Source organism: Neopsephotus bourkii, unplaced genomic scaffold (assembly GCF_033783945.1).
Source record: "Neopsephotus bourkii isolate Nb327-2 ecotype Australia unplaced genomic scaffold, CSIRO-AGI_Nbou_v1 NB_855, whole genome shotgun sequence".
Classification (NCBI taxonomy): domain Eukaryota; kingdom Metazoa; phylum Chordata; class Aves; order Psittaciformes; family Psittacidae; genus Neopsephotus; species Neopsephotus bourkii.
Window position 1 is genome coordinate 1,153,184 of NW_026901351.1, and position 27,387 is coordinate 1,180,570.

A 27,387-nucleotide genomic window follows, 5' to 3' on the forward strand; every position below is an offset into this window, starting at 1 on the left:
GAAGTCCAGGAGGTTCCTGGAATGTGTGGAAGATAACTTCTTGACACAGCTGTTGAGGGAGCCAACTCGGGAAGGGGCTCCCCACTGGACCTGTTGTTTGCAAACAGAGAACATATGATGATTGGAAGCTGTCTTGGCCATAGCTATCATGAAATGATAGTTTTCAATTCTTGGAGCAGTAAGGATGGGGGGTTAGCAGAAGTACCATCTTGGCCTTCTGGAGGGCAGACCTTGGCCTATTTAAGGGCTTGGGTGACGAGTCCATTGGGAGGCAGTCCTGAAGGGCAAAGAAGTCTAGGAAGGCTGGGCAGTCTTCAAGGTGTCTTAAAGGCACCAGAACAGGCCGTTTCCATGTGCCAGCAGACAAGGGGGTGGGTGTTTGTCTCTTCTCCAAAGTAACAAGTAATAGGACAAGAACAAATGAACTCAAGTTGCACCAAGGGAGGTTTAGATTGGATATTAGGAAAAATGTTTCACTGAAAGTATTTTCAGTTGTTGGAACAGCCCAGGGAAGTAGTTGGGTCTCCATCCCTGGAGTTATTTAAAAAAACATGTAAATGTGGCACCTAGTGACAAGTTTCAGTGGTGGACTTAGTGGTGTTGGACTCTGATCTTAAAGGTATCTTCCAACCTAAGTGATTCTATGATTCTGTGCGCATGACCTATTAGAATTTAAGTTTGAACTTCCTCTCAACTTCGGTCACGCTGTAAAAGTCTTTTTACAGCTACACAGTAATGTTGGATTTGCTTTTTACACATGCATTTTAGGAATCTGTACTTAATTCCTAGACTTTGCTCCCAATTTCATTTACTGATTATCACCAATATGTATGTAGTACATTTTATTTTCTGAATCTAGATGAGTCAGATGTTCTGAATGCATAACCAGAACCTTGAGTTCAGTATGTATTAACATCATAGAGAATTCTTATTTTAAGATGCACAAGAATAGCTATGATTGTGTGGTGGCTGTTTTCTGTAGATTACATGCAGCAGACTGGTGGCCAAGCACATCTGTTTTTCTGGATGACAGTGGAAGGATACAGGGTTACGGCACAGCAACAGCTGGAGGTACTTCAAAGCCGGCAGAAGGATGGAAAACATCAGACTAATCAAACCAAGGGTCTATTAAGAGCAGCTGCATTTGGAGTTTATGAGCAATATTTATCAGAAAAGGTAGGAATAACTTACTTCTGAATTGTTTGCAATTTATTCTTTGTGCAGATGCTTCCTTGGCAATTAGGCTGTGTTAATGTGAAATGGATGTGATGTAGCACAAGTTGTTTACAAGTTGGCATTTAAGCTATTACTTGTGTATCTTCTTCCTCCTTATGTTAAGCAAATGTCTTGCTTTCCTCCCCCAACCCCCTTTGATTTTAAAAAAACTCAAACTAGCACTGGCTGTCCTGTCAAATGCACTAAATGTGTTCCTCAGAAGCTGACTTTCTAGAATGGAGAAAAGTTAGACAAAATGTAAAGACAGAATAAGAAATTCTGTCCCTCTGTGTATGCTGTCCTTTCCTTTTGCTCTGCCCTCCACCCCTGCCTTTAAGAACAATTGTTTTCTAAAGCAACCCAACCAGTATTTTAAAAAACTTGGGTTAAGAATGGGATTTCAAATGAAATAACTTCCTGTGCCTCTCACTGGAACAGGTTGCCCAGGGGGGTTGTGGAGTCTCCCACATTGGAGATATTCAAGGCCCGCCTGGACAAGTTCCTGTGTGATGTACTCTAGGTTACCCTGCTCTTGCAGGGGGGTTGGACCAGATGATCTCTTGAGGTCCCTTTCAACCCTTGGGATTCTGTGATTCTGTGATTGTCTGTGTAAGTTGCTCAAATATCACCACTAGGTATCTTCCAATAAGCTAAGCTTGAATGCTTCCAGTAGTCTTGTAATAAGTGTCTTCTATGAAATAAAATACTTGTCAACTTGTGCTAACAAAGCACCTTTGTTCTGAATTTGTGCATGCATAAAAATCACCTCTTGCTTAGAAGTTTCCCTCAACAAGTCCCCCAGATATCTTGTAATGCTTGTCTTTCATCCTTTCTTTAACTTTGGTTTATCACCTCAATAGTCTTATCGACATGGTCGTCTGTGTAGAGGTTGCTGTGTTGGGTTGTTGAGCCAACTGAATGCTCAGCAGTTTGAAGTCAGAAGCCACCTAACGCTAGATCTGATCCAAAGCCAATGAAGTCACCCTCTCAGCTATGCTGTCAAGTGAGCTGCTTTGGGTCTGATTCAGTGCTGGCTCCCAGTCTCCATTACAGAAGATGGGGAAAGTGCGTGAAATTGGGCTCATCTAAAGGAGTGCTTAACGAGCGGTAGTTTGAAATGGTCACACCAAGAAATGACGGGAGTCTGATGGCTGAAACAGTTAGCATGCTGATAGCTGTAGTTGCATAAAAAGCCACCATGATTACAGCTACTGGTAAACTTTCCAGAAAGTGTCAGGTTTGACAAACTGTTAGCCTTTCCTCAGATGTTTGAGGAATTCATACATCTATTTTCTGGCTTGTTCTTGATTTCTGGATCTAGATCTTTCTATTCATAAGTAAGTAAATAAACTGTTTTTAGGCCTGAGTAAATCTGGTTTAGGCATTGCTTCAAAGTAACATGCATGAATTGTTTTTGAAGTGATTCTTAGTATTTGATCCTGAAACCTCTGAGTTTTAATACCAACTCTGAACTTAATTTTTGGTGGAGAAGAGGGTTTACAGTGCTCTTGTGTGTCCTAGAGATACTAATCAAGGAATTCCATTTACTTAGAAAATTGCAGCATTGTGTGGTGTTTTATTCGTGAAAACAGAGGCTTTCTTATTTTTATGCGGCAAAAGTTGATTTAGATCTCTGTGCAGGCATCTCCGAGAGTTAATATTGATGACAACTTAGTAGCAAAACTGGCAGAAACACTGAACCATGAAGATCCAACACCTGAAATTTTTGATGATATTCAGAGAAAGGTATACTTTATTTATCCTGTATTTCATAAGAGCTCTTAAACCTTTTGTGGGCTAGGATTATACTGTATTGGCTGAACTGGATTTTCAGGAAAGTAGTATGCAGTGTCTTCCCTCTCTTGCTTTCCCTGTTCTCACCTTGTCCCTCTAAGTGTTTGCAGGTCTACATTTAGTTTACCAACAAAGGACTCAGAGAGAGCCTGTTCTGAAGTGGGTAAAGGCCAAATATGTTTACAGTACAATTGTAAAGGTTAAGAAGAGAGGAAAGAAGCATTTAAAATTCGTGTACTATTGTCCTTCCTATCTGTGCATGTCTCACTAGTTAAATATTTTCGGAGACTGTTTTATATGTCTAGCACAGTTAATTTTCATAATCTTTCTGTTAAGTCTGAGCCTGAATTGAAATTTCACAGACTTGCATTAGCGTTTTAAAGGAAATCCAGACACACATAATGCATAGATGTTGTTTAAGCAGAATTTAGGAAAGCTTGCCTGATAGAAATAAAAAAGCTGACCTTAGAAATACTTTTTACATTTAATCAGGTGTATGAATTGATGTTGCGAGATGAAAGATTCTATCCTTCGTTCAAACAGAATGTGTTGTATGTGCGTATGTTAGCTGAGCTGGATATGCTGAAGGATCCTAGTTTCAGAGGGTCAGATGATGGTGAAGGAGGTAAGCTCTATATCCTTAAGAAGGATTTCATGGGACCATTCTTTTTTTTATGCTTTAAAATGAAAATTGGGAAGTTATCCGCACTGCTTTTGAGAAGAAGTTCATGTCATATTGCATCTGATTTTTAAATTGTTTAAATTCATGTTTCCTTCTCATGCTTTTTTTTGTAAATATTTTTTTTCTGTAGTAACTTTATTAATATCACATTATCTTTTTTAAGCTTTGGTAGTGAGTATGTTGCTAAAGTAAATGTGCAACTCTTTTTTTTCTTTTTTTCTTTCTAGAAATATTTGAGGTTCTTTTAACATACTGGGTTGTTTTGATACATAACTATATTCATATTCTTCATCTGGAATTAGAAATTGAAAGTACATAGGAGATAAGGCTTTTTTAAGCAATTAAAATAATTCTTATCATTACCTGAAGTACAAATCTATTGGAAATTCTTTAAGTATTCAACTGACTCCTTAGTGAAGCTATTTCATGTGGTGCTATAAAGTTAAAAAGAATATTCTCCTTAGTATTTATTTCATATCTGTAGCTGTATAAACTTGCATGCATTTCCCTTTACTGAAATATTGAAATTTTGTGCAAATTCAGTTGTCCACTATTTGCCATAATGTTTTTGCATTTTTATTTCTTGTGTGGCCCAACATTAGAGAAAATCTTCTAACTTTTTTTCTTTCTACTTCCTCACTGCTCACAGAATCATTTAATGGGTCTCCTACTGGCAGCATAAATCTGGTGAGTGTTTGGATTTTTATGTTTTTTTTTAATGATTAGTATTTTTTCACCCCCAATAGTAGGAAAATTATTATTAAAATATTAGAGGTTTTACTTCACTGCTGCTGAATTTCCAAATAAGTTCTTGAATTGAAACACATGTAAGGTATCAATCTGCAAGATAAAACCGTCCCTTTTGTACTTTCTTAATGAAGTTTTGCATTGTTTCTCACAGAAACAATGTGTAATAATCTATATTTAATTTATGCAAAGCATATTTTCTTATTCCTGCCTTTTTTTTAATGACATAAATTTGAAGTCAGGTGAAAACAATTTCTTTGAAATTGAGATCTTGACGGATAAAATTCAAATAAACTGTAAAATGAGTCTTTTAATCAGATTTTCATAGGTTGATTGTTGTTGTGGGTTTTTTTGATTTAAGATTTCATTTGGAAACATAAAAGTACCTGGAATTCACTCAGAATAGAATCTTTGTTTTCTAATCTGACCTTTTTGATGTTCAGTTTTTGATTTGGTTGTTTTTGTTTTGCTTTGCATTTTTTTGGGTTTTAGCAAATCTTGGCTGAGTCAGTTTGTCAGAATCTTTGTTACCTGAATGAACCTAAAATTTGAAATACGCTTCTGCATTTACCAGTGGTTGGATAAGTATAAAGAGAACTGTTTCCAAATAACCTGTTCCACATAGATCTCACTTGATTCCAAGTGTATTAAACCAGAAATCAAATGACAGCTATTTAAAAAGGAAAAATCATAAAAATTTTGATGTATTTCCTCCCCTTGGTTTTTCAGGTTGCATATGGCTGAGCTATAATGTACAAAAATCTCAGCTGGGCATATGAAAGTATTTTTCCAAGTATTTCAGTTTTAGGAAGGTTTGCAATCTGCATACAATTTCCTGGCTTATGTGATTCACAAGCCCTTAGAATTCATTTTTGGAAGATGCTGTAGCTCTCTAGCATTTCCAGTGCATTGGTTAGGTCATGCTTGCATGCAGAGGAAGGGAGTTTATTTTGTAAAGGAACACATTTAACATAAATGTAAATGTGTTTCCCTGTGGGTTGTGGGGTTTGTTTATATTTTTTGGCTTTTGAAGCTGGGATTTTTTTCTGTTGTTTTCCTCTTGTTTATATTTTGAAATACAACGAAAAGGGGAGGTGTTCAGCTGATACAATTTACATAAACTGTTAAATACAGAATGCAGACTTAATTTAGCCATATTTTTTATAAATTGGCATACAACTCTGATGCTTCACAAGAGATTTTTTTTATTGACTTAGCTTTTAAAAAGATCTTTCAGATGTCTCAAGTCCTTTTTCTAAGACTGTTCTGACATGAAAGTCATGTTTATGGGTGGGGTTTGGTCATTGCAGTGGCTCCTTTAGCTGGTTGTTATCTGCTGCTTAGTTTCATATGGCCTTTCCAAACTAAGCTGTAAGGCCTTAAAACCTTCATTCAGCACTGTTGCAATGCAAATAGATAATTGCATGTCACAGTTGAAGGCCTTGATTTTTTTGTTGTTTGTTTGGGGGATTTTTGTTATGAAAGTATGTTTGCAGAATAGTACATTTACTATTTGCATTAAGAATGAAGAACATTCTAGCAGAAATGCATAATACTTTACTTATGCTGAAGAACTTTTGCTTTCTGTAGGCCATATTATCTATGGTTTTCAGTGCTTTTACAGATGTTTGAATACTGGTAGATTAGTTTTTCTTGGCTGAATTCCATGTCAAGAGCAAATTTCTGTACACATAGTTTAGCTCCCTTGTGTTAGTCAGTTATATGAAGAAAAATAGACCTCGGAAAGGTGACTTCAAAGGTCAGGGAATTTCTGTACTTTTAGCTAATGACAGTGCGTTAAGTAAGATGGGGTTGTGATGTGATATTTTTGCTTTTTAATTAACTTGTGTTCCTGTGAGTATACCTAATGTCAAAGATATTAGGTCATATTAAATAAAAACTGTCTGTTGTGCTATCTGCTCAAGCTGCAACCATTTCATTTACCCGTATTAACTGTTGCTGTATAGTGCCTTACCACAGGAGTAGTTATGGTAGTGAGTTGTATCATGAGATACTTAGGACTGACTTTTTACTGCAGTACATGTTAAAGTACTGTTAATGTGTTCAGTTACTGTTAAAGTTACTGTTAATGTGTTCAGACCTTTTTAATGTCACTATTTACTTAGTGTCTAAACTTTATAGCAGAAATATATTTTCTTTGCCTTCTATAGTGGATGTTTAGCAGAGATTGGGTGGTTGAGGCAGAGAAGAGCTGTTCCCTTCAGACAGCTTGAAAAGGAAGGAGTTGAGTATTATGTTGGGATGTCATGGGGATGATAAAGATTCAGATGAAGAATGAACAAGAGCAGAGTCTTTATAAATAATTTGCTTTCAAGTCCAACGTATCTTTTGATTTGTAATTCCATGAGATTTAAGGCAACAGGAGTTTAGAAACTTGATTAATGCCTATTGAGGTTTTAATTTGACATAAGTTTTTCACCCAATAAACTTGCAGAGCTTTATCATGTTAAATCTTACTAGTCAGATATATTAGTTTGAAATAATAGCAAAGCTACTCTAGAAGACCCATGGGCTTCTTTTGGTCCCAGCAGTTACTGAATAGGGAGTCCAGGCATTAGGTAGCTGAGGATGTACCTCTTCAGTTTTTACGAGGGAAACCATTTGAGAAAAGCTGGGGTTTTTTTACATGCAGCAGAGAAATCTGAATGGTTTTACTGTACTGTGACTTTTGTGTAGTTCTTTCACTTAATTAAAAGAAAACAAAAGGTTATAAAGATAAACCCAAAAGATCTGTTATACAGCATCTGTAACTGCAGTGGTCTGGGTTACATTGTTTGCTTTGGGTTTTTTTTCATACACAGTAAAAGACTATTTGAAGATGTACTTCTATTAGAGTTGAGGTATCAAGTGAAAGTGGCAAATGTTAGAGTGGTCACGAAACTGTGAAACTGGTAGGGGAAATGAAGGGCTCTACACTCTTTAGGTAGAAGAAAGGCTTTAGTAACCAGGCAATGCAAACACTTGCATTGTTACAATGCATTAAGCTATTCTATTAGTGTAGTGAACTGAAAACTTGAAAATTAAATGGACCAATCAAAAAACCTCTCTCAAATTAGATGTATCTGTGATCTTATTCTGTCTTGCCTATTTCTTCCTTTTCCTCTCTGTCCCCCACCCCACAGTCCTTAGATGACCTTTCAAATGTCCCTTCTGATGAGACGGTTCAACTTCATGCATACATCTCAGATACTGGTAAGTGAATCTGTCATGATTGTTAGTTACTTACTCGGTTTCTGCCATTTGTTTTACATTTTTTAATATTACAGGCCCTTGGAATCATCCTTTTTTTTTTTTTTTTTTAGCCTCATAAAACATTTGAATTCATATTTTCTATGGAGTCTATGTAATAAAAATCCTTATAGAATTGGTGCTGTAGGTCATAGACTTATATACCTATACTTAAAATGTGATTTAATTTTTATAGTAATATTATTTTTCCTATATCTGAAGAATCATTCATTAAACCTAATATTAAGTAGCATTTATTTTAACAATGATTTAAAGGACAAATTCTGAAAGCCATTTTTATTTTTCTAGTTACACAATAATATTTCTTTACTGTTTACTTCTCTCACTCTATAATGTTTTTCCCTATTTTTTGTGCTTCCTTGTTGACTTAGCTTAATTTATGGTAGTGACTTCATTCATTACAGTGGTGGCGTTTTTGGTAGTCTTCTGAAAAAAACTGCCTGGTAATGAAGTAACTTTTTTTTTATTACATGAGAAAAAATAACAAACTTCTCAAATATTATTTGCAGATATTCTTGTTATTTGAGATTGCACTGGATAATTAAATTGTGAATTGATCTTCAGATACTTTTTTAAAAAGTAATAATTTTAAAGTAACAATTTTTTAAAAGGTAATTTAAAAGTTAAAAATTAGAAGTTTGGGGTTTTATTAAAATGGTGTGTAATGTTTTTTCAAGAATTAAACTTAAAAATTTCATTGTTTTGATCTAAGAAAAAAGTTAAACTTAGAACCACACAAATTATGTTAAATTTATAATCTTAATGGCAGTGTGTATTGATAACTGTTATCTTGAATCTGTGAATCTGTAATATTCCAGCTGAACCAGGGATATGTACAGGTTCATATTGTAAGATAGATTAAACTGGCCATGTTCTTCCTCTTCACCTCATGTTTGAAAAAGAAATACAAGTACCTGCTTTCTGAATGTTGCAGGCAGTAGGTGCATCTTGCACCTGCGTACGGGCTCCTTTCCTCTGCCTTTCCTCTTCCCTTACTACACTTTACTGTGCTTGTGAGGTGTATACAAAATCTTCACCATAATCTTTGAGGACTCATCTTGTTTTGCAAAATAAATGCTGATTAAGAGGTGGTGACACAAGGGGTGGTGGGGACAATTTCTTTCTTTTTCTGTCGTTCTTGTCCTGAAGTGTTATTCCTAAAGGTGCAGCTTAGCAATGCCCCCGAGATGTGATCTGGTGGCTGCACAAGAGAGCAGTGTTGGTTTTAGAGTGTAGGGCTTGCTCAGCATATGTGGGGCTGGGATTTCCTGGCTCCGTTTCCTGGGCAGTCTTTTGGCAGCATCCTGACTGCTTGCTCTTTTGGGATTCGTCACTCAGCGTTCTTGTAGAGGGTAGTTGGCAAAGAAAACAGCTCCATGCCCACTGTGCACCTTGCTAGTGAGTAATTCTTGCATTGTCAGCAGCTGCTTCTAAACTGGAGCTGCTCCCTGGCTGCCTAGACCTTGGCATTATACTTGAGAAAAGTCAAGGCTGGATGTTGCAGCTGGTGATTTATCAGGAAGTGTATTTTATGGAGTGTGGGGGCCTTGAAAAATCCACTGAACTTGATTAAAAAGTATTTCATCTACCCACTAGAAAATTATGGTTGCTGGGCATTGGCTCAATACTTAGAGGTACAACATATTATCAATTTAAATGATGTGCAGTGTAAACAATATTGGTTCTAGGTTATTCTGTAGATTAAATGAAAGTTTGTGAAGCAAATTCTGTGCTGGGAGAATTCCATGATGGAGGAATGATTATGAGAGTTTAAATATTCAATGGAGAACAAAAAGATGCTTGCTTCTCTTTAAGATAGCTATCTGTGTTCTTTCCATTTATAAACTGACTTCTCAATTAAAATTTTTGCATGCATGTGCGTGTACATATAGAGAATACATTATATATTATGTATACAGAGAAAGCATACCTATGTGTGTATATGTAGTTTCTGTTAAATGCAGGGGGAAGAGTTTTTTTTTTTTTTTACAGTTAATAACAAACTTCTGCTGTTAATAAAGTCAGATGCTTACAGCTTGTAAGTGTTGTCTTGTATTTATAGATTTAGTTTTTTATTTTTTTGATGGGCAGACATTTGCAATATGATCAGAGTACTTTGCAGAGTGGAATTTCTTTTGATTTCACAGCTGTCTTTCAGCCCTATCTTGAGTTCTTCAGGTTAAAATTATTTTTAAATGATCACTACTCCTGAAGATTAAAATCCTTTATATTCTTTTGTTTTGCATGAGAGTGAAACTTGTATAAAGTTGCTTAATCTCTCTATTTAAGTTTACACAATAAGTTTCTAGAAGGTATCACTTATACAGTGTTTTGCATAAAGGGATGGCTTACTCTTCTGCTTGCATGTCCATGTTTGTCTTTCAAGTCTGTCATTCCAGACATTCTTTCACTTCACATTTGTGTCCTTCCGTCTTCCTTCTTTCTGTTTGTTTCTTTTTTGTTTGTTTCTAAACTACTAGTCTATGCTGACTCTGACCCATATGCTGTGGCAGGAGTGTGTAACGACCATGGCAAGACATATGCACTGTATGCTATCACGGTCCATCGGAGAACTCCAAACAGCGAAGAGACATGGAAGACCTATCGACGCTACAGTGACTTCCATGACTTTCACATGAGGATCACTGAGCAGGTAGTTATCTCATAAATTCTTTTAAGGTTTCTTAGAGAGGTACTTTTTCTGTGGGATGGAATGGCATGAGTATTGGCTTTCTCAAAGGGACTTAAGATGTGGAGTTAAAGCATTGCGTTTTTTTCCATTAAAGTTTACCTTTTTTACTGATTATATCGTATGTTATTTGTCCTGAGCATTTTACAGGTGCATGTTTATATAGTTTAGTACCTGATGGCTATATAATCGCTCTAACAAAAGAAAATGGAACTTAAAAATTTTCCTTCCTCCAGGAGTTGGGTGTTTCATTTGATATGTTTGTCACAGAGATTAAGAAATAAATACTGAGCTTGCAAAATAGGTATTTAGGTTTTAAGTGAAATGTTAAGGATCGGTGGGGTCTCAAAAGGGACAGCTGTTGGTAGCTCAGTGTACTGTTAGACATATCTGCCTTTTATTGCTGCACTTGTATTCTTAAGACTCTTTAACTCTCCTAAAATGAAAGAAGGAAAAAAAATAGAGACTTGGAATTCACCAGCTCGTACAAAGTAAACCTGATGGTATGACTAAGTGTCAAAAAGCAATGCTTTTAAAAGAGGAGGGTGAAATGCTTTTAAACCTGGCCTTTGGAGAAGTCAGATTTGACTGCATAATCTTTGAACTAGTCAGAATTGTTGGATTATATCCCTTTACTGTGTTATTCATAGAGAGGCATAGAGAACAAATTCTATGCAGGTAAGCTAGCATTATGAAATCACAACAGAAGTAAAAATAGAAAAGACTTTATTGAAAAAAGTGTACATTGTGTTGAATATTTGTATTAATTATAAACAAAGTCTGCTTTGCATTTCTGATTATGTTAGTGTGCTATCACTAAATTTGAAATACCAGTTTTTGAACTCTTCTTCAAATGGACAGTTATGGCTTGCTAGATCTTATAGTGAGTGAATGTTCTGCTGATGTGGGGCAGTTATTTAAAAATAGTCTACCAAGAAATGACTAGAAAAAATGTCAAAAGCAAAATTTTTCAAAATGTAAAAGCTCAGAATTTTGTTGTTGTTAAATCTGATATCTTTGAATTTACAGAAAATTGAAATTTTATCCTAGAACACAAAAATTGCAAAAAGTAAAGAAATTCCTGTGCTACATTGTAGCCCCTTGGAAACTCCCAACAATTTTGGTTTGTTATGAGAATAAAATAGACATTTCTGCTTAGTTTATGGGCACAGAAATGTCACCGATACACTGAACACCCTCCTTGTGTGCATGTCTGAGACATTTTGGTGACATATTAAGGGTAAAGGTTTGGACTTTTTTATTTAAAATTAACAAGTAGGGCAGAGATTATTGTTATATATTTTTTCAGAGAAAATAGGTACTTGATCCAAAATGGAATTGAAGTTAGCTGTGTGTAGTATCTGTATGAGCTTTTTGTTCCTTAAAGTACTGAAGACATTCACATCAATTTCTTTAAGTCAGTAATGTAATAAAAATAATTTGGAGTAGCTATCTGTATTTAAAATAGATGCTTTTCTCTGCTTACATTGTTTCCGTTAAGCTACTACTATCCAAATAAAAAATAGACTGTTTTCTGTTCTGTTATTTCCCCACATGACTTGTTTGTTTCTGAAGTTAGAAATTTATTCCTTGGTGATTCCTACAGGCCATAAATGTTACTAGAGCTTTGTGACCTTCCAAAGTTTAATGCTGTCTTTGCACAAACGCAGCTTGCAGGGACTAAATTAAATCACTCCTTAAATTTGTAATTTTATGGGCTTCTCTAGGGAGAAAAGGATACGACCATTTTCCAGGGTTTTTTTCTTAAGGCCTGGATACAGTACCTCTCTCTCTTTACCACCTTAAAATTATTTATTATTTACACAAAGGCTAGATTCTTAATGACTTCTTTGCCTCAGTCTTCACTTACAAAAGGCTCTGACTGCACCACCCAAGTCTTGGAAGGCAGATGCAGGGACTGTGAGAATGAAGACTCTAGGCCCACTATAGGAGAGGATCTGGTTCGAGACCATCTTAAAAACCTGAACTTACAGAAGTCCATGGGACCTGATGAAATCCATCTGCAGGTCCTGAAGGAGCTGGCAAATGAAGTTGCTAAGCCACTGTCCATCATATTTGAAAAATCATGGCAGTCAGGTGAAGTTCCCAATGACTGAAAAAAGGGAAATATAACCCCCCAGTTTCAAGAAGAGGAAAATGGATGACCCAGGAAATTACAGACCAGTCAGTCTCACCTCTGTGCCTGGCAAAATTTTGGAGCAGATTCTCCTGGAAGGCATGCTAAGGCACATGAAAAACAACAAGGTGCTTGGTGACAGCCTACATGGCTTCACTAAGGGGAAATCCTGCCTGACCAATTTGGTGGCCTTCTATGATGGGGCTATGGAACCGATGGACAAGGGTAGAGCAGTAGATGTCATCTACCTGGACTTGTGCAAAGCATTCGACACTGTCCCACACGACATCCTTGTCTCTAAATTGGAGAGACATCAATTTGATGGATGGACCACTCAGTGGATAAAGAACAGGCTACATGGATGCACACAAAGAGTTGTGGTCAATGGCTCAATGTCTGACTGGAGACCAGTTACGAGTGGTGTTGCTCAGGGATCGGTGTTGGGACCGGTCTTGTTCAGCCGGGTGAACAGTGACACGGGTAGTGGGATTGAGTTCACCCTCAGCAAGTTTGCCAATGACACCAAGTTGTGTGGTTCGGTTGATACGCTGGAGGGAAGGAATGCCATCCAGAGGGACCTTGACACGCTTGTGAGGTGTGGGATGATGTCAGCCTCATGAAGTTTAACCATGCCACGTGCAAGGTCCTACACCTGGGTCGGAGCAATCCCAGGCACAGCTACAGGCTGGGCAGAGAAGAGATTCAGAGCAGCCCTGTGAAGAAGGACTTGGGGGTGTTGGCTGATGAGAAAATGAACATGAGCCAGCTTCAGTGTGCGCTTGCAGCCCAGAAAGCCAACCGTATCCTGGGCTGCATCAAAAGGAGCGTGACCAGCAGGTCGAAGGAGGTGATCCTGCGCCTCTACTCTGCTCTTGTGAGACCTCACCTGGAGTATTGTGTACAGTTCTGGTGTCTTCAACATAAAAAGGACATGGAACTGTTGGAACAAGTCCAGAGGAGGGCCACGAGGATGACTGGGGAACTGGAACACCTCCTGTATGAAGACAGGCTGAGAGAGTTGTGGCTGTTAGCCTAGAGAAGGCTGCGTGGAGACCTGGTAGCAGCCTTACAGTATCTGAAGGGGGCCTATAGGGATGCTGGGGAGGACTCTTCATTAGGGACTGTAATGACAGGACAAGGGGTAATGGGTTAAAACTTAAACAGGGGAAGTTCAGGTTGGACATAAGGAGGAAATTCTTTACTGTTGGAGTGGTGAGGCACTGGAATGGGTTGCCCAGGGAGGTTGTGAATGCTCCATCCCTGGCAGTGTTCAAGGCCAGGTTGGACAAGGCCTTGGGCGAGATGGTTTAGTGTGAGATGTTCCTGCCCATGGCAGGGGTGTTGAAACTTTCCAACCCTAACCTTTCTATGATTCTGTTCTATTATTCTATATGTGAATAATCCTGATTCTTAGAGTTTTATTCTTGTCACTTTTTGTGCACTGTAGCAAATATATTCAACCTTCTTAAGTGCTAGGGATTCTTGTTTCTTAGCTGCTTCTCTGGAGCACGAATTCTATCTGTAAAACTGGAATACGTGTCAACCAGTGCCAGTCACTTGTTACCTGGGGAAAAGGCACAGGTGATAGTTTATCAAGCATGGTATGATAATGTATGCATAAACTGGGTGCTGTCATGAGTTCTAGGAATAAAAGCTTAGTAGGTATGATCAAGAGAGGAAAAACAAAATGTTTTAGAAGGATTTGCAAGTTCTCTTGATGTAGTCTCATAACCCTATTAATTTCAACAATGAATCTTGATACTAAACTTTTTGCACATTATGCTAGTCTGTATTTAAAAAATGAGTATCACTTCTGTGTCCAGAAATCAAATTTTGCCCTTGACAGTCTCCTGAGAAGTTTTGTGCATTTGTTCTTGATGGATTACTGCTCATTTTGGCTTTTCCAAGGAGTCTTGAGTTCTGTTTTGATGCAGAAATTATTTGTCAGATGAGAAGAGGTCAGTGTAGTCAACCCTGTAATTTCTGAGCCTGTGTGGTGGGTGATATGAAACTTTTGAAAACAGAAGAAAAAAAAAAAAGTCTTCTTTTTCTAGTTTGAAAACCTTGCAAATATACTGAAGCTTCCCGGCAAAAAAACATTTAACAATATGGACAGAGAATTCTTGGAAAAGAGGAAAAAAGATTTAAATGCATATTTGCAGGTAAGCTGTTAGGGGTGTTTGGTTATGTTCTTGGTTGGAATTCTTTTTTTCTGAGGTAGAAAATATGGTAGTGTGTTTTGTGGTGTTTTTTTTGGTGGTGGTGTTTTTGTTGGTTTTTTTTTTTTTGTGTGTTTGGGGTTTTTTTGTTTTGATTGGGGTGGGGTTTGGGGTTTTTTGGTTGTTTTTTTTTTCTCTTTGTTATTCTCAGCTGGTTCTGTCACAACTCCTGAGCTGGTGAGATCCACCTGTGCTGGTTTTGATGTCTATATAATTAACTTTCTTCCGTTACACTTGTGTTTGTAGTTACTTTCACTTGTGCTGTTGGGTAAGGATTGGCATAGCACCCAGTCCAGCAGCATAGCAAACTACCCAGCTTCTTCATTCAGATAAGGCCTGTATCAGCAGAACCAAAGCAATCCAGTTATCTGACTTCATAAGGACTTTCTGGTCATTTAGAACTAGAATATGTTGGCCAACTCAATGGACATGTTAACAGTAAATAATGAAGAAGAATAAAGCATTGTGAAATCTGATAGTTCTGTTTAGAGTGCTAATATTTTTTCTTTTGAGATGTGCCCTATTTTTAATAGCAATATTCTTTCAATCTGTTTGCTTGTTTTAGAAGCAGTTTGAGTGATCATAAATATGTGCATTTTTTTTGTGAGATACTATAATTAGCATACTATCTAAAATGACGGGAATTACCAAGAAGCACACTGTTTCCATCTTGAGAGCAGTGTAATGTTGTAATAAAATTTAGAGAATGAAAGAGAAAATGCGTAGCAAGATGTAGTGTGTTTGTGCATGGTACTTTTATCAAGGTCTGGCCTTTTTCATTATTTATTAAAAAGCATTTTAATATTTTACTCAGCTGTTGTTAAATCCAGAAATGATGAAAGCTTCTCCAGCTTTAGCCCACTATGTGTATGACTTCCTGGAGAATAAAGCCTACAGCAAAGGAAAGGGGGATTTTGCACGGAAGGTAAGACTGTAAACAGAACTTCATAACATTCATTAGTGTGCAATGATTGATTTAAGGAGAGATGAGAATTGGGATTGAACAACTATATAGTGTTTTTCAAAACAACTTGCAAGTGAGTTGCTCTGATACTTTAGTGGCAAAGTATCTGAGGACCTGTGGAACCAAATATTTATCCGTTTTATAGCATGTAAATTTATTCATATGACAAGGAAATAAAATTTTCAAATTGGACAGTGTATTGCACCAAAACTACTTTAAAAGTTACTTTGTCAGACATCTGTGTTCTGTTTTGTTTATTTTCCATAGTCTCATTCTTTCTGATTTCTTTTTTCCAGTTCTTTACTCTGTATTTGCTGCTGTTACCATGCTCTCCACTTTTCAGCTCAAAAGATGAAATACATTTCCCCTCAAAAGCACATGTTATGTATTTAGTTGTTGTAACCATTCAAAGTCATTGGTTGAGTTCAGAGCTCTGAGCTGTGCATCTTTTTTGTTAAGCCACTAGAACTGTCGGCAGAGAAGTGATTCCTTGTTCAGTTGACCAGTTTGTGTGGGCACCGGCTTTGCAAATATAGCTATTTCTAAACTTCTGGTGGCTTTGATATAAAAAGCATCTGCAACTCTGTTGTCACTTGAAGTTGTTCTACCTATATTCCTTAAATGCTTAAGCGTGAAACAGTTATTAAGGTTTATGTAATGACTGATTAAGATTTGTTTCCAGTGTATCAGGTTCTTCGTAACTTTTTAAAAAGGCATAACACTAGTATTTGTGCCTCTGAACTGAATTTAGAGTATATACTGAAAAAAAAATGTAACAGCTCCTATGAAACTACTTTGTTTTTAATTTGCCATGATATTAAAGACTATTACTCCAGTGCTGTTTGAAAGAGGCATGTTTCAGAGATGAAGAGTTGAAAGCAGAAGTGAAAGGAACATCTGGAAGTAGGAAGCTTGGAAGGGAGAAATGTCATTGAATGGAGAAGAAAAGGAAAATAAGTTCAAGCTAAGAAAAGCTGAGGGATGGAAAATGGGACTCAGAGAACAGAAGTGTTGAAAGATGTAAATAGCTACAGTAGGGCTGTAAGGTGTGAGGAATATAAATGAAAGTGAAGCAAAGCTTTATTCTACCTTCTGTAATGAAGTTATGCAATTTGAGTTGTTCTTTATGTTATTGTTCTCTGGAACAGTGTGATACTTCTCATAGTGTATTAATACACTGGTGTCCTCATAGATTATACAATTCTGGTTAAACATCTTCCTCTTCAGATGGACACATTTGTAAACCCACTTCGTAACTCTATGAGAAATGTATCAAATGCAGTCAAGTCTCTCCCTGACAGCCTGGCAGAGGGAATGACTAAAATGTCAGACAACATGGGTAAAATGTCAGAGAGATTGGGACAAGACATAAAGCAGTCATTTTTCAAGGTAAGAAAATATTTGGTAGTTAATACATAGTAGTAAATTAATAGGAGATTAGCTACTGACTTGCTGAAACTTATATATACCATAATGAGTCATTAGGCAGAAGTTTGTTTTATACTTATACCGTTTCAGTAAGGTTCAGCAGTTATACTACAAACATGGAGTTCTCATTGCTATTAAGTAACATATATTAAGATAGCATCTGCAGACTGTTAGAGCAATACTTTTTTACTTAATTCAGTTTACCTCTTGGTGAAATTTTCCTTTTATTTTTAACAACCATTCTCATAAAGCTGGCTTGCTGCATCTGCTGCTTTCATTAGAAAAAAAAACACCAATAACTATATTTTGAAACTTATTATAAGAAGATAGCTTCTTTTCTGCTTGTTCCTTGCTGAATTCTGGTTTTAATTAAATTTTCTTTCTGTCTTTTGTGCCATCTTTTCTCTCATCTTCCTAAAATATAATACCTTACAGGTGAGGAATGGTAGCATGGCATCCTATTTAGAAGTCCTATGAAAGTAATAATAATCCTAACATGTCCATTTTACCTTCCTCTCTTTCACTTTCAATGTGTAGGTGTAAGGTCGGTGGTCAGGGATTGTTCTATTTTGTGTTTCCAAAGCAGTTACATGTGGCAGATGTAGGACAGCAACCAAAATGAGAACCCTTAAACCATGAAAGGGAATAATTAATCTGTGCTGGTGTTGGGGAGGGTTTCTGTGTTTGGGTTTTTTTTTATGTTTGTGTTTAGTTGGGGCAGGGGGAGAGGAGTTAAGGTTTTTCTTAATTGCTTGTACAGTAAAATGAGTGGCTCTGGATTTTCTCTTTCCTGGTAACTTCTCTGGTGTGTAACTAACAATATATCCATAATTATACTCACTGGGAAGTGTCTGGCTAGGGAGGACTTCAGATACAGGGGAAATATGAGAAGAAATATCAGACACGTATACGAATTTCTAGATGTTTTCCAGTTGAAGCATTAGGCATTTGAGAAAATGCATGGGGATAGTCTTAAAGGTGTTGGTAACTTGGATAACTGTAGAATACCTACAGGCTTGATTTGCAGGGGATGAAAGGACTACTGTATGGTTATATGCAGTACTAACTGACTTCTGGCAGGTTGCAAATAATTGGTCTGATTTATTGGTATTATGAAATATTATTTCCTTTATAAACATTACATGTTTTCATTGTAGGTGCCTCCTTTGATCCAGAAAACCTGTTCAGATCCTGACCATTGCCGTGTTGCAGCACCAATTGATGACAATGTGAGTCTGACATTCTTCCTTTCAGTTGACTCCTTTAAAACCAAATAAACGTGTTCTTATTCTGTATTAAGCTGCATATTTATTGTTTTCTGATAATATACTAGGCATTCACAAACAGTTCCAAACTCTTTTAAAAAATATGCTTCCTTCCAAAATTACCGTCTTTGTTAGTACTGAAATGATTTGCACAACAGTGATAACTTAGAGTGCTCATGCTACGACTTCTGTGGATGGGGTTTTGGTTTTTGAATTTTTCTTTTTTCCGCTCCTCTCTCCGATATCTGTATGTTCAAAGTTAGTATGAGACAAGACTCTTAGCGTCATTTCAGTTGGCATTTTACAGATTCAGATTTCTGACGTGACCTATTAAAAAGCATTTGTTTAATTTATCAGAAGTAGTGCTTGATATATTGTGGAAAACATCTTCGGAATGTTTTCCGAAATAATAAACTTTTAGTATGTGGATATCTAAATTGTATGAAGTAGTCATATTAGAAACTTGAAAGTGAAGTTTAAGCTTTTGATGCTATCATAAGCTATGGTATTTTGCTATTGTTTTGATTGAAACATTGATCTTATATGTGAAAACAATAGGTAAAAACCTTTTATCTCTAAGTAGGATAGAAAGGCCATGAGATTACCAGTGATTATATGCAATTTGCTGTGGTCATAAATCTCCACCTGTTCTGCCCTTCACTTTTGGGGTTTTCGGTCACATCAGAGCATTCCAGTTTGTCTTCCTGTGCATAACTGCTGTGGTGGCTTCTATAATAAAAGCATTAATAACAACTAAGATGAAAATCAAATAGTTTCATACTACAGAATTCAGTAAATTCTCCCTCAAATTTTAATATTTGAAAAAGAAAAAATATTGACAGCTCCTACAAACATATGCCGTCCATCGTTTAAAACTTCTACATAGTTAACTGAATCCTCTGTTTTAATATTTCCATAGCTGGTTTTTGTAAGCCGATCTGTGTCACATCTATTAAATAGTAAAACGATGATGCTTTTCATCTAAAGCGTAAAAGCACTTATATCCATGCAGAATTGAATGATATCTAAATAAAAGGCAGTTCATTGCAATGAAGTGTCATTGTTCTTTGGAATCGTTCTGAATTTGGCACAGTGCATCCATAAGAAAAAGATGCCAAAGAAAGCTCCTTCTAGACTTTTTGTATTAGGCAATCAGAATAGCTAACAAAGGGAGAGTTCAGGGACAAGCTCTCCCTTTAGGACATGTTCACTTGTCTTAACTTTGTTCAGCTTTGGTGAAATAACTATTTCCGTCTTATTTTAAAAAGTCAATGGATTTAAGCCTAGTTCATCTTTAATTTTCAAGCTTTCTTTGCTGTTAGTGATGTTACAGGAGGTTTAGGGAAGATTTCCTATTACAGTAAAATATAGAGCAAAGTGTTTCTGTCATTGTTCTGCTTATACTGAAAAGTTTGACCTGTGAAGTAACTACTAATACTGTAGCTGTCTTGAACTGAAATAAATGTTTACTGATTATACTTTTACTTGGTGGTTAGGTGGATGACAATATTCCACTGAGAGTGATGCTCCTCCTTATGGATGAAGTCTTTGATTTAAAGGAAAGAAATCAGTGGTTAAGAAGAAATATAAAAAATCTGCTTCAGCAACTTATTAGAGCAACATATGGTGACACAATTAATAGGTACTGCTTTTCTTATATAGAGTGATTATGTGAGTGAGACTGTGGACTGTGTCTATAAATCGGTTTTGATATTACTAAATTACTGTGGTTTAGATCTGCTTTCATTTGCCTTTGAAGAGGATCAACAAACCAAGTACAAATGTAGCGTAAAGTGGAGATAAGGTATTACTGAAAGACTAAGTGCAGTAACTGTTATATGCCAGAGAACTTCCAAAGAGCTTTAATGTATCAGCAAGAGTGTGAATGTAACTTAATATTGATGGTGTCTGTGCTTCTTGCCTTGTGTTTTGCACTATACTTTTTTATTAATACTATTTATTAATTTCTGTGCTATTTCTGTTTACATCTCTTCAATGCCACAAATGATACGCTGGCACTATCAAATTATGTGAACTGTACTGAGTTGCTGTGGTTTCCTTTTCTCTCACAATTTAAAAGATTGAAGGGCGGAAGGGAAAAGACTATTATGGGGTCTGTTCTCCTTCCTTCTTCTCTCTCCTGTGTTCATATGTGCTTATTCATGCAAGTGCAAAGCAAATTAGTGGTGCTAAATAAGTAATGTTTCTTGCCCTCAGCTTAGAAATCTGTTTTCATGCTTTCCCTTCTAATAGGTGGCTTATGAAGTGTAAATAAAAATATAAATAAAACCCAAATTTGTAGAAACAGGATTGTCACTAAATCGCCATTTTGGATTAGTGCCATGAATCAAAAGCTTACTTTCTGGCAGGTGGGAAGTAGTTTCTTACTGCTTTTTCAGGACAATCCTCACCATACTTCTTACCTCTCACAAGTATATTTGTAACGTTTTTGTCACTCTTAAAACATACAGACGGTTCTTGTGGTACCAGTAGGGATGCAACCACATAGTAATAGCAGCACTGGGTCTTTTTCAGGTAATTACCTTGAGACCTGTGCTTCAAAAAGTATGCTGCCCTTTTGAACAACTAATAGTTGTTGCTATTTTCAGACCATAGTATATAACCGGCTGCTTCTTACTTCAGAAATACTCTGCTTCTACCTTTGGAGCTGTTCTAGATACTCTCAACTTCCTCTGGTTCATCAGTCGTAGCTTGTCCTGGCAGATTCTTGGGGTTTAAAAAAAACATTTTTTTTTGTTTTGTTTTTCTTTTCTTACTTTTCATATTATTGTTTTATTTCTTAGAAAACTAAATTTAAATTATGTTTAATTATTTCCCAGGAAATAATCCTGGGATTGTGGTGATAGACATGTATATAATTTTTGTAAATATCCTAGATTTGGATATTGATCTCTGTGTGTGTTGATGAATGAAGGTCAAAGTTTATGATCAGTCTGTATCTCCTGTTAAAGATTCTGAAGTAAGTGCATAGATAAGTATGTAATTTGAGATGAAGTTGTCTTTTTGCTTGCAAAAGCAGAACTTGAAGAGTGCTTCATGAAGAGGAGCCCTTTACAGGCAGAACAGTTATCTAATGCTGATGGGAGATGCAGGATTGAATTTGCAGCCTGCTTAGTCATCATATATTTGCTTAAAAAGAAAAGTGTGTTAGCTTTAGGAGTGATCAGTGACCTCAGATATTTATCTTTAGAATCGGCACTTGCCTTCCTAGTGTGTAGTTTATGAAAACTGCTTAGGGAGTTGGAGAAAGCTGAAGTTGTACTTTGTTTGCCCTAGAGTGCTCTTAAAAATGCTGTACTTCTGTCTCTGTTCTAAAAATTAAATGAGAGACTTGTTTGCTTTGATTTTAGAAAAATAGTTGATCATGTTGATTGGATGACATCTCCTGAGCAAGTAGCAGATGCAGTGAAACGCTTCAGGTATGTCTTTTGTCGTAGCTGTTGCATATGAACTACTTGCCAATTGATGTCTAGTATCTCTGTATCCTTCCTATTCTTTTTATGTGAGGAAATTGTGTACAGAATTCCAGCTGGAGCATACACTGCTTTTTACATGGGTTAAGTCAGAGAAAGTAAATTTCACATGAAGAATGTTTTTTGAGCTCTCTCCTCTTTCTTCAGAAGTTCTTCATTAACCAGTCTAAAAGAGCTGTATACTTACAAATTTCATCATATTACTGATCAAGTATCTTGTTTGCCTTGATGAAGGCAGTTGCGTGCCCTGCCTTAAAAAGGCAAACAGTTATTCCTAAAAAAATCCCCTAGCTCTAGGCCAATATGTTTCATATGTGGGCACATAGTTTCAAATTCAGGCTTCAGTTCCTTTGTATCAAAGGCTTTGTTGTTCCTTTTCCTAGAAGTCTTAATGGCTTCTGCAGCACTGTTGAGCAAGAGCTGTCTCCCTTGCCTCTTGCTTTTTGTTGTTTTGTTTTGTTTTTTGTTGTTGGTTTTGTTTTGATGGAGTAAAGGAGATAACACAGGATATTAGGTAAAATATAAATAAAGTAGGGTAACAGTAGCCATTAGAATACATGCCTTACAGGTATTCTGTTATTCTTTAATAAAGTAAGAGTCTCTGCTTGTTCAGAAAGAGGATGTTATTCACTGAGGCAAATAGCTTTTTAGGCAGTCATGTCTTTTGCACTGGGCTTTAAGGTATACTGAAACATCTCAGCTTTAGCGTGTTCATAGGCTATCAGAGATCTAATGAAGCATTTAGTAGGCCTAAGCCTAGAGTCTGTTAGCGGTGATAGACACTGGTTGGTAGAGGCAAATCTGAAATACTTTTTATGTAACAACTATGTGGTATTTGAATGCTTTTGGTGTGTAATGTTTTCTTAGTTTTCTTCATCAGACTGTTGTGCTAAAAAAAGTATAGGGTAGTTACTAATAGACTGAGTGTATTGCACTTCTTGCCTTTGATTTCTTTTTTGCCTTTTAACTTTTCTAATATTTGAAGTCTGTGTTAGGTGGTGTGCAAATTACTTTCTTATATTTATTTCATGAGATAGCTTTGAGGGATTAAAAAGAGCCTTTCACTTGATAAAATTTTTATGTATTTGATAGATTTGCTTTTGTTACAGAGATGCTTTCTGGCCCAACGGCATTTTAGCAGAGACAGTTCCACAAAGGGACAAAGCTATTAGAATGAGAACAAGAGTGGCAGGGAAGACCAAATTACTGGAAGTAATGCCAGGTAAGTGAGTCTGGAATTGAAGGCTAATAATCTTTACTATATATTGTTGCTGGAATTAGTCAGTATTCTTACTGATAGTTAAAATGTTGACAAGAAAATTTGACATATGAAATGTACTTAAATAAAAACGTTTTTTATTATTAAAGCACTGCATATTTTCACATGTATTGTGACTTTGCAACTGTAATTCTCTTAGAACCACCTAGTATTTAGCTTCACTGAGTTTAGCAGGTGAAATACCTGTGTTCCAATGCACCATGATTGCATGTAAAATAACATGGTTACACATATATACTGTAAAAGTGAAGTAATTTTCAGAAATCCTTTCCGCTGTAAGAGAACTTACGGTTTAGTTCTGTTGTGTAAAATAGAGGCACTGTTACTACAGATTCCAGGCTACATAAGTTGAAAGACTTAGTATTCAGTTTCTTAACACAGAAGCAGAATTTAGATTAAACTTCTGTGTAACCTTTGTTTTGTAGACGAATTGAAGCACATCATCGGCGCCGAGACTACACGGAAAGGCATTCTTCGGGTCTTTGAAATGTTCCAGCACTCTCAGCTGAACAAGAGAATGGTGTACGTGTTTCTGGAGAGATTCCTAGAAACCTTATTTCCACAAAATAAGTTCCCTGAGCTCTTCAGTAAACTACATTCACGGTCAAAGCAGATGCAGAGGTATAAGCAGAGACTACTTTCTACTCAAGCGCCTTCCTTACAGAAAAGGTGACACTTCAAATCTGCAAAGCTGGTGTATGTTTGTCCAGGATTAATTACTTGGGCAGATTCTCTGGGGCTTCAAACTCACATGCTGTTATTTCTGCACCAGTCTTCTAGTGTCACATATTAGATTATTAATGCATCTGTAAGACCTGTGGATCTTCTCATCTTCACTTGTAATTCAACCACTACCAGAAGGGTTTGTGTGTTTTAAATGATTTGGTGCGTCTTCATGCAACATTGAGAGGAATACTGGCCCAATATATAAGAATGCTGATTCCTTCCTTTCCTGAGTCGATGTTTTGCCAGCAATGAAAAGTGCTAGACTGCTCAAGTAAAGCACAACTATGGTGACACAATAGAAGAAAGGATGTTTTGGCACTGGGAGATAGTGCAATGTGTGAGAATGAGGTGGAATTGCTCAGCATTATGACTGTTGAGGCTCTGTAGGGCTCTTTTAACATTCCTGTAAAGGCTGAGCTAACAGGAAAAACAGTCTCTGGAACAGCAGGTTTGTAGGAGAGGGGAGAAATAGTTATAGCCCCATCATAAAAGTACATTTATTAAAGAAAAATAGAGGCAATGTGGCTTTTATGCCTCATTTACAACACCTTTCATGTTTTAAAGAATAACATCAGATCTAATGGGGGGTTTAGTAAAGGCAGAGGTGCAGTAGAAATAAACCCTTTATGTTGATTATTCTGTAGCTTAAGGGCTATTTTCTGCTCTTACAGCACCTGGCATAGATATTGCATGTAACTTCAGTGGAGAAGTGGCATCGTATTTATGTTTGGTTGACATATTTAAACATATGTCAAGTTAATAGTCGTAGAAGGAAAGGTACGTGTTAAAAAAAGAGGATAGACATGTTAGAAGATGAGGAAATTGCACTAAGACACAGTTTACACGCAACTCCCCACTAAATTCTGAAACTTTTTTTTGGATGTGAAAGACTGTCCTACATAAGTGAAAGATTCCTTACCTTTTAGTGTGCAAGCCTCGAATGGAAAATGTTAAATTAGTTGGTTCCTCACAGGTAAAAGATTTCATTAGTCATATGCAAACACTTGGAAAATCCTGAATGCATCTCAGTGTATATATGAAAATAAAAATGAGATAAAACTGGAATATTTTTTTAAATATTTTTTTTATTTTTTTATGTAAAATTTTAATAAAAATTTGACATCAAGGCCCCACATCCATCTGTTTAGTTTCAGTGAAGAATTTCTGTCCAATTAAAAATAAAGTAACAACCAAATAATCCAAGGCCACAGCATATCTCAGTTTGTGTTTTCCATAGTCCCCTACTGTTTGAGCACTACTATCTGGATATAAATAGGAAGTAATCCTACAGAGTCCGGTACTTTTCTGAACGTTAAGCGCAGGGTAAGATACAGCAATTGATCAAGGATCTTTATAGCGATTTGTGTCATAATGGGAGCAAATGATCATTTTACATGAGGGAGGAACATAGACCTTTTATGAAAGCGTTCTAAGAGAAGACAAGAAGGCTCTCAAAGTACCTAGTTAAATTGACTGAAGCCTCTATATAGATCATTTTTTCTCATGGACTCTAATGCAATGTAGCCTTTTATCATACTACTTAACAATGATCATATTGTACTGTTAACATTCTCATACAGTATGCATGGACTCAAGTGCACTTGTTTTTTTTTTTTTCTTTATTGCAGAACTAAATACTATAAATTAAATCCCTTTCTTTTATAGTCCCTAGGAAGACGAGTTGGTTAAATATGTTAAGAACCCTTCCCCCTTCCTCTCTGCAGGTTCTGTAGAAGTGTGTTGAATTTAACAAGTTTATTGAGTTCTGTGTTAAGTAATCAGTGTAGCCAGCTCCTGTTGTTTACAAGCCTGTATCTTCCTCTAATGTCAGGGTGCTCAAGCGTTCCTGGTATCTCTGACTGATAAAACATCATTCAGCAATTGTTCTTGGTGATATAGCAAATACACCCTTGAGCCTACTAAATCTAATTTATGACTTAAATCACTGAATTTGTTATGCAGTATGAAAGCGGGAAGTTCAAATACTGTTTTGTCAAATCTGTGGAACTTTTTATGTATCTGTAGGTACCATGAAAAAATTCAAGAGAATAATGATAGTGTGAAAATTTGGATTTTTTTTTTATTTTATTATTATCTGGTACATTTCTATACAAAAATAAAATAATATCTCTAGGAATGTGAAGTGAACATAATACACCATTTTATTAGTTTTACTTAATGAATTTGTTACATATATATACCGATACACACACTTATGTGTGCATAAGTATATATGTATTGAAGTTTTGTCTTCTGTATTTAATTACAGAATATGGCTTCCTAATTCAGTGGTGCCTGTTGGCTGACAAGAATAATCAGAAACGAACCTTTTTGTTAAAAAGAGTTTGTGTGTATCTCTATTTAAATGGTTTTCCTGTTGACAGCTTAAAATACCTAGCATGTCAACCCAAGCAGCCTCTTATCCTAGTTTCCAAAACTGAATGTTAATATACAGCACCTAAGTGTCTGGGTGTATCTTCTGGCCTTTGGGTGCTGTGACTGGCTGCTGAAAATTGTGCCATTGTCAACAAATGTACTTGTTTTAGCCTTAATTATTTTTAAGAGAAAAAAAGCAATTGAATTTTCCGTTTGGTTCATCCATCTTGTGCTGCTGGTGTTTGCTAGAATTATACAGTAAATTTTAAGTGCTACCAGAATGTGTACCAAAATAAAAATACATGAATTCCACAATCAAAATTTTAATTTTGTGCAATATTTTCATTTACTGCATGTGTATTTGAATAACTGTAAAATAAATGAATTTTTAATGTTTTGAAGTCTAGGTTAAAAGTATCTTCTCAGCTGAACAATTTTGCATTCTGTTGTTGCGTTAGTTTATTTAAGGACTTGTTTTAAAAGTCTTATTTGTTACTCCTTTGTTAAGTTTACCCTTGTTCTCAATGATCCTTGCTCATCTGAGCAAAGCTCATATATTACAGGAGAAAAATCTGAAGAGCACATCTCATGAATATAGCTGTTATGAATTACTTGTGCATATCATTGTACAGTAAGTGTCAGCTGTGTGCCTAATTGTTCTATTGATGCTTTTTCCCTCCCTTTCTCTTCCTCTTGTTTCTGTAACAAAGAAGGAACATGAACCAGGCTGCCATGGTCTCTCCTACTGAATGGCAAAAGACTCTGATTTTTTTTTTTTTTTGAGTTTGCATTTATGTTCTGTCCAATAGAAAGCTAAAAAATTACACTAATAAAGTATTAACAAGATTATGACCAGTCTGTTTGTTTTTACAATAACTTTCTCACTAACAGGTGTACAAATGTTCCTCAAGTTTGGAAAAAATCACTGAAGATAAAAATACTGCTTTTAAAGCAATCCTTCTGTGTTTGGAAGGTTTTGCTTTTAACCAGTTAATCTCTAAATTCATCTTCAACCAGCTTTATAAAGAGTCCTGTATTTTAAAAGGATTTATCCAGAAGTGGTGGGATTGTTTGGTGTAGGAGGGGGTTTTTTTATATTGTT

At 36.2% G+C, this 27,387-nt stretch overlaps 1 protein-coding gene across 9 annotated transcripts in view; it reads left to right on the forward strand.

The window, feature by feature from the left end:
* The window catches only part of SNX13 (sorting nexin 13), a 73,009-nt gene extending 45,875 nt beyond the window's left edge, over nucleotides 1–27,134 (forward strand). For 3 of the 9 annotated variants that reach the window (XM_061356442.1, XM_061356443.1, XM_061356441.1), the window contains 14 exons: nucleotides 983–1,176; nucleotides 2,857–2,961; nucleotides 3,502–3,634; nucleotides 4,341–4,378; nucleotides 7,582–7,651; nucleotides 10,189–10,361; nucleotides 14,589–14,696; nucleotides 15,568–15,678; nucleotides 16,945–17,106; nucleotides 18,303–18,374; nucleotides 19,907–20,052; nucleotides 21,782–21,850; nucleotides 23,014–23,126; nucleotides 23,609–27,134. In XM_061356442.1, the coding sequence (XP_061212426.1) occupies nucleotides 983–1,176; nucleotides 2,857–2,961; nucleotides 3,502–3,634; nucleotides 4,341–4,378; nucleotides 7,582–7,651; nucleotides 10,189–10,361; nucleotides 14,589–14,696; nucleotides 15,568–15,678; nucleotides 16,945–17,106; nucleotides 18,303–18,374; nucleotides 19,907–20,052; nucleotides 21,782–21,850; nucleotides 23,014–23,126; nucleotides 23,609–23,856 (1,742 nt within the window). In that variant the 3' untranslated portion in view covers nucleotides 23,857–27,134. Of the gene's footprint in view, nucleotides 1–982; nucleotides 1,177–2,856; nucleotides 2,962–3,501; nucleotides 3,635–4,340; nucleotides 4,379–7,581; nucleotides 7,652–10,188; nucleotides 10,362–14,588; nucleotides 14,697–15,567; nucleotides 15,679–16,944; nucleotides 17,107–18,302; nucleotides 18,375–19,906; nucleotides 20,053–21,781; nucleotides 21,851–22,996; nucleotides 23,127–23,608 lie in introns of those variants that run through there. The other 6 variants (XR_009725918.1, XM_061356444.1, XM_061356445.1 and 3 more) reach the window with 6 other exon arrangements.
* The last annotated feature ends 253 nt before the right edge of the window (nucleotides 27,135–27,387 follow it).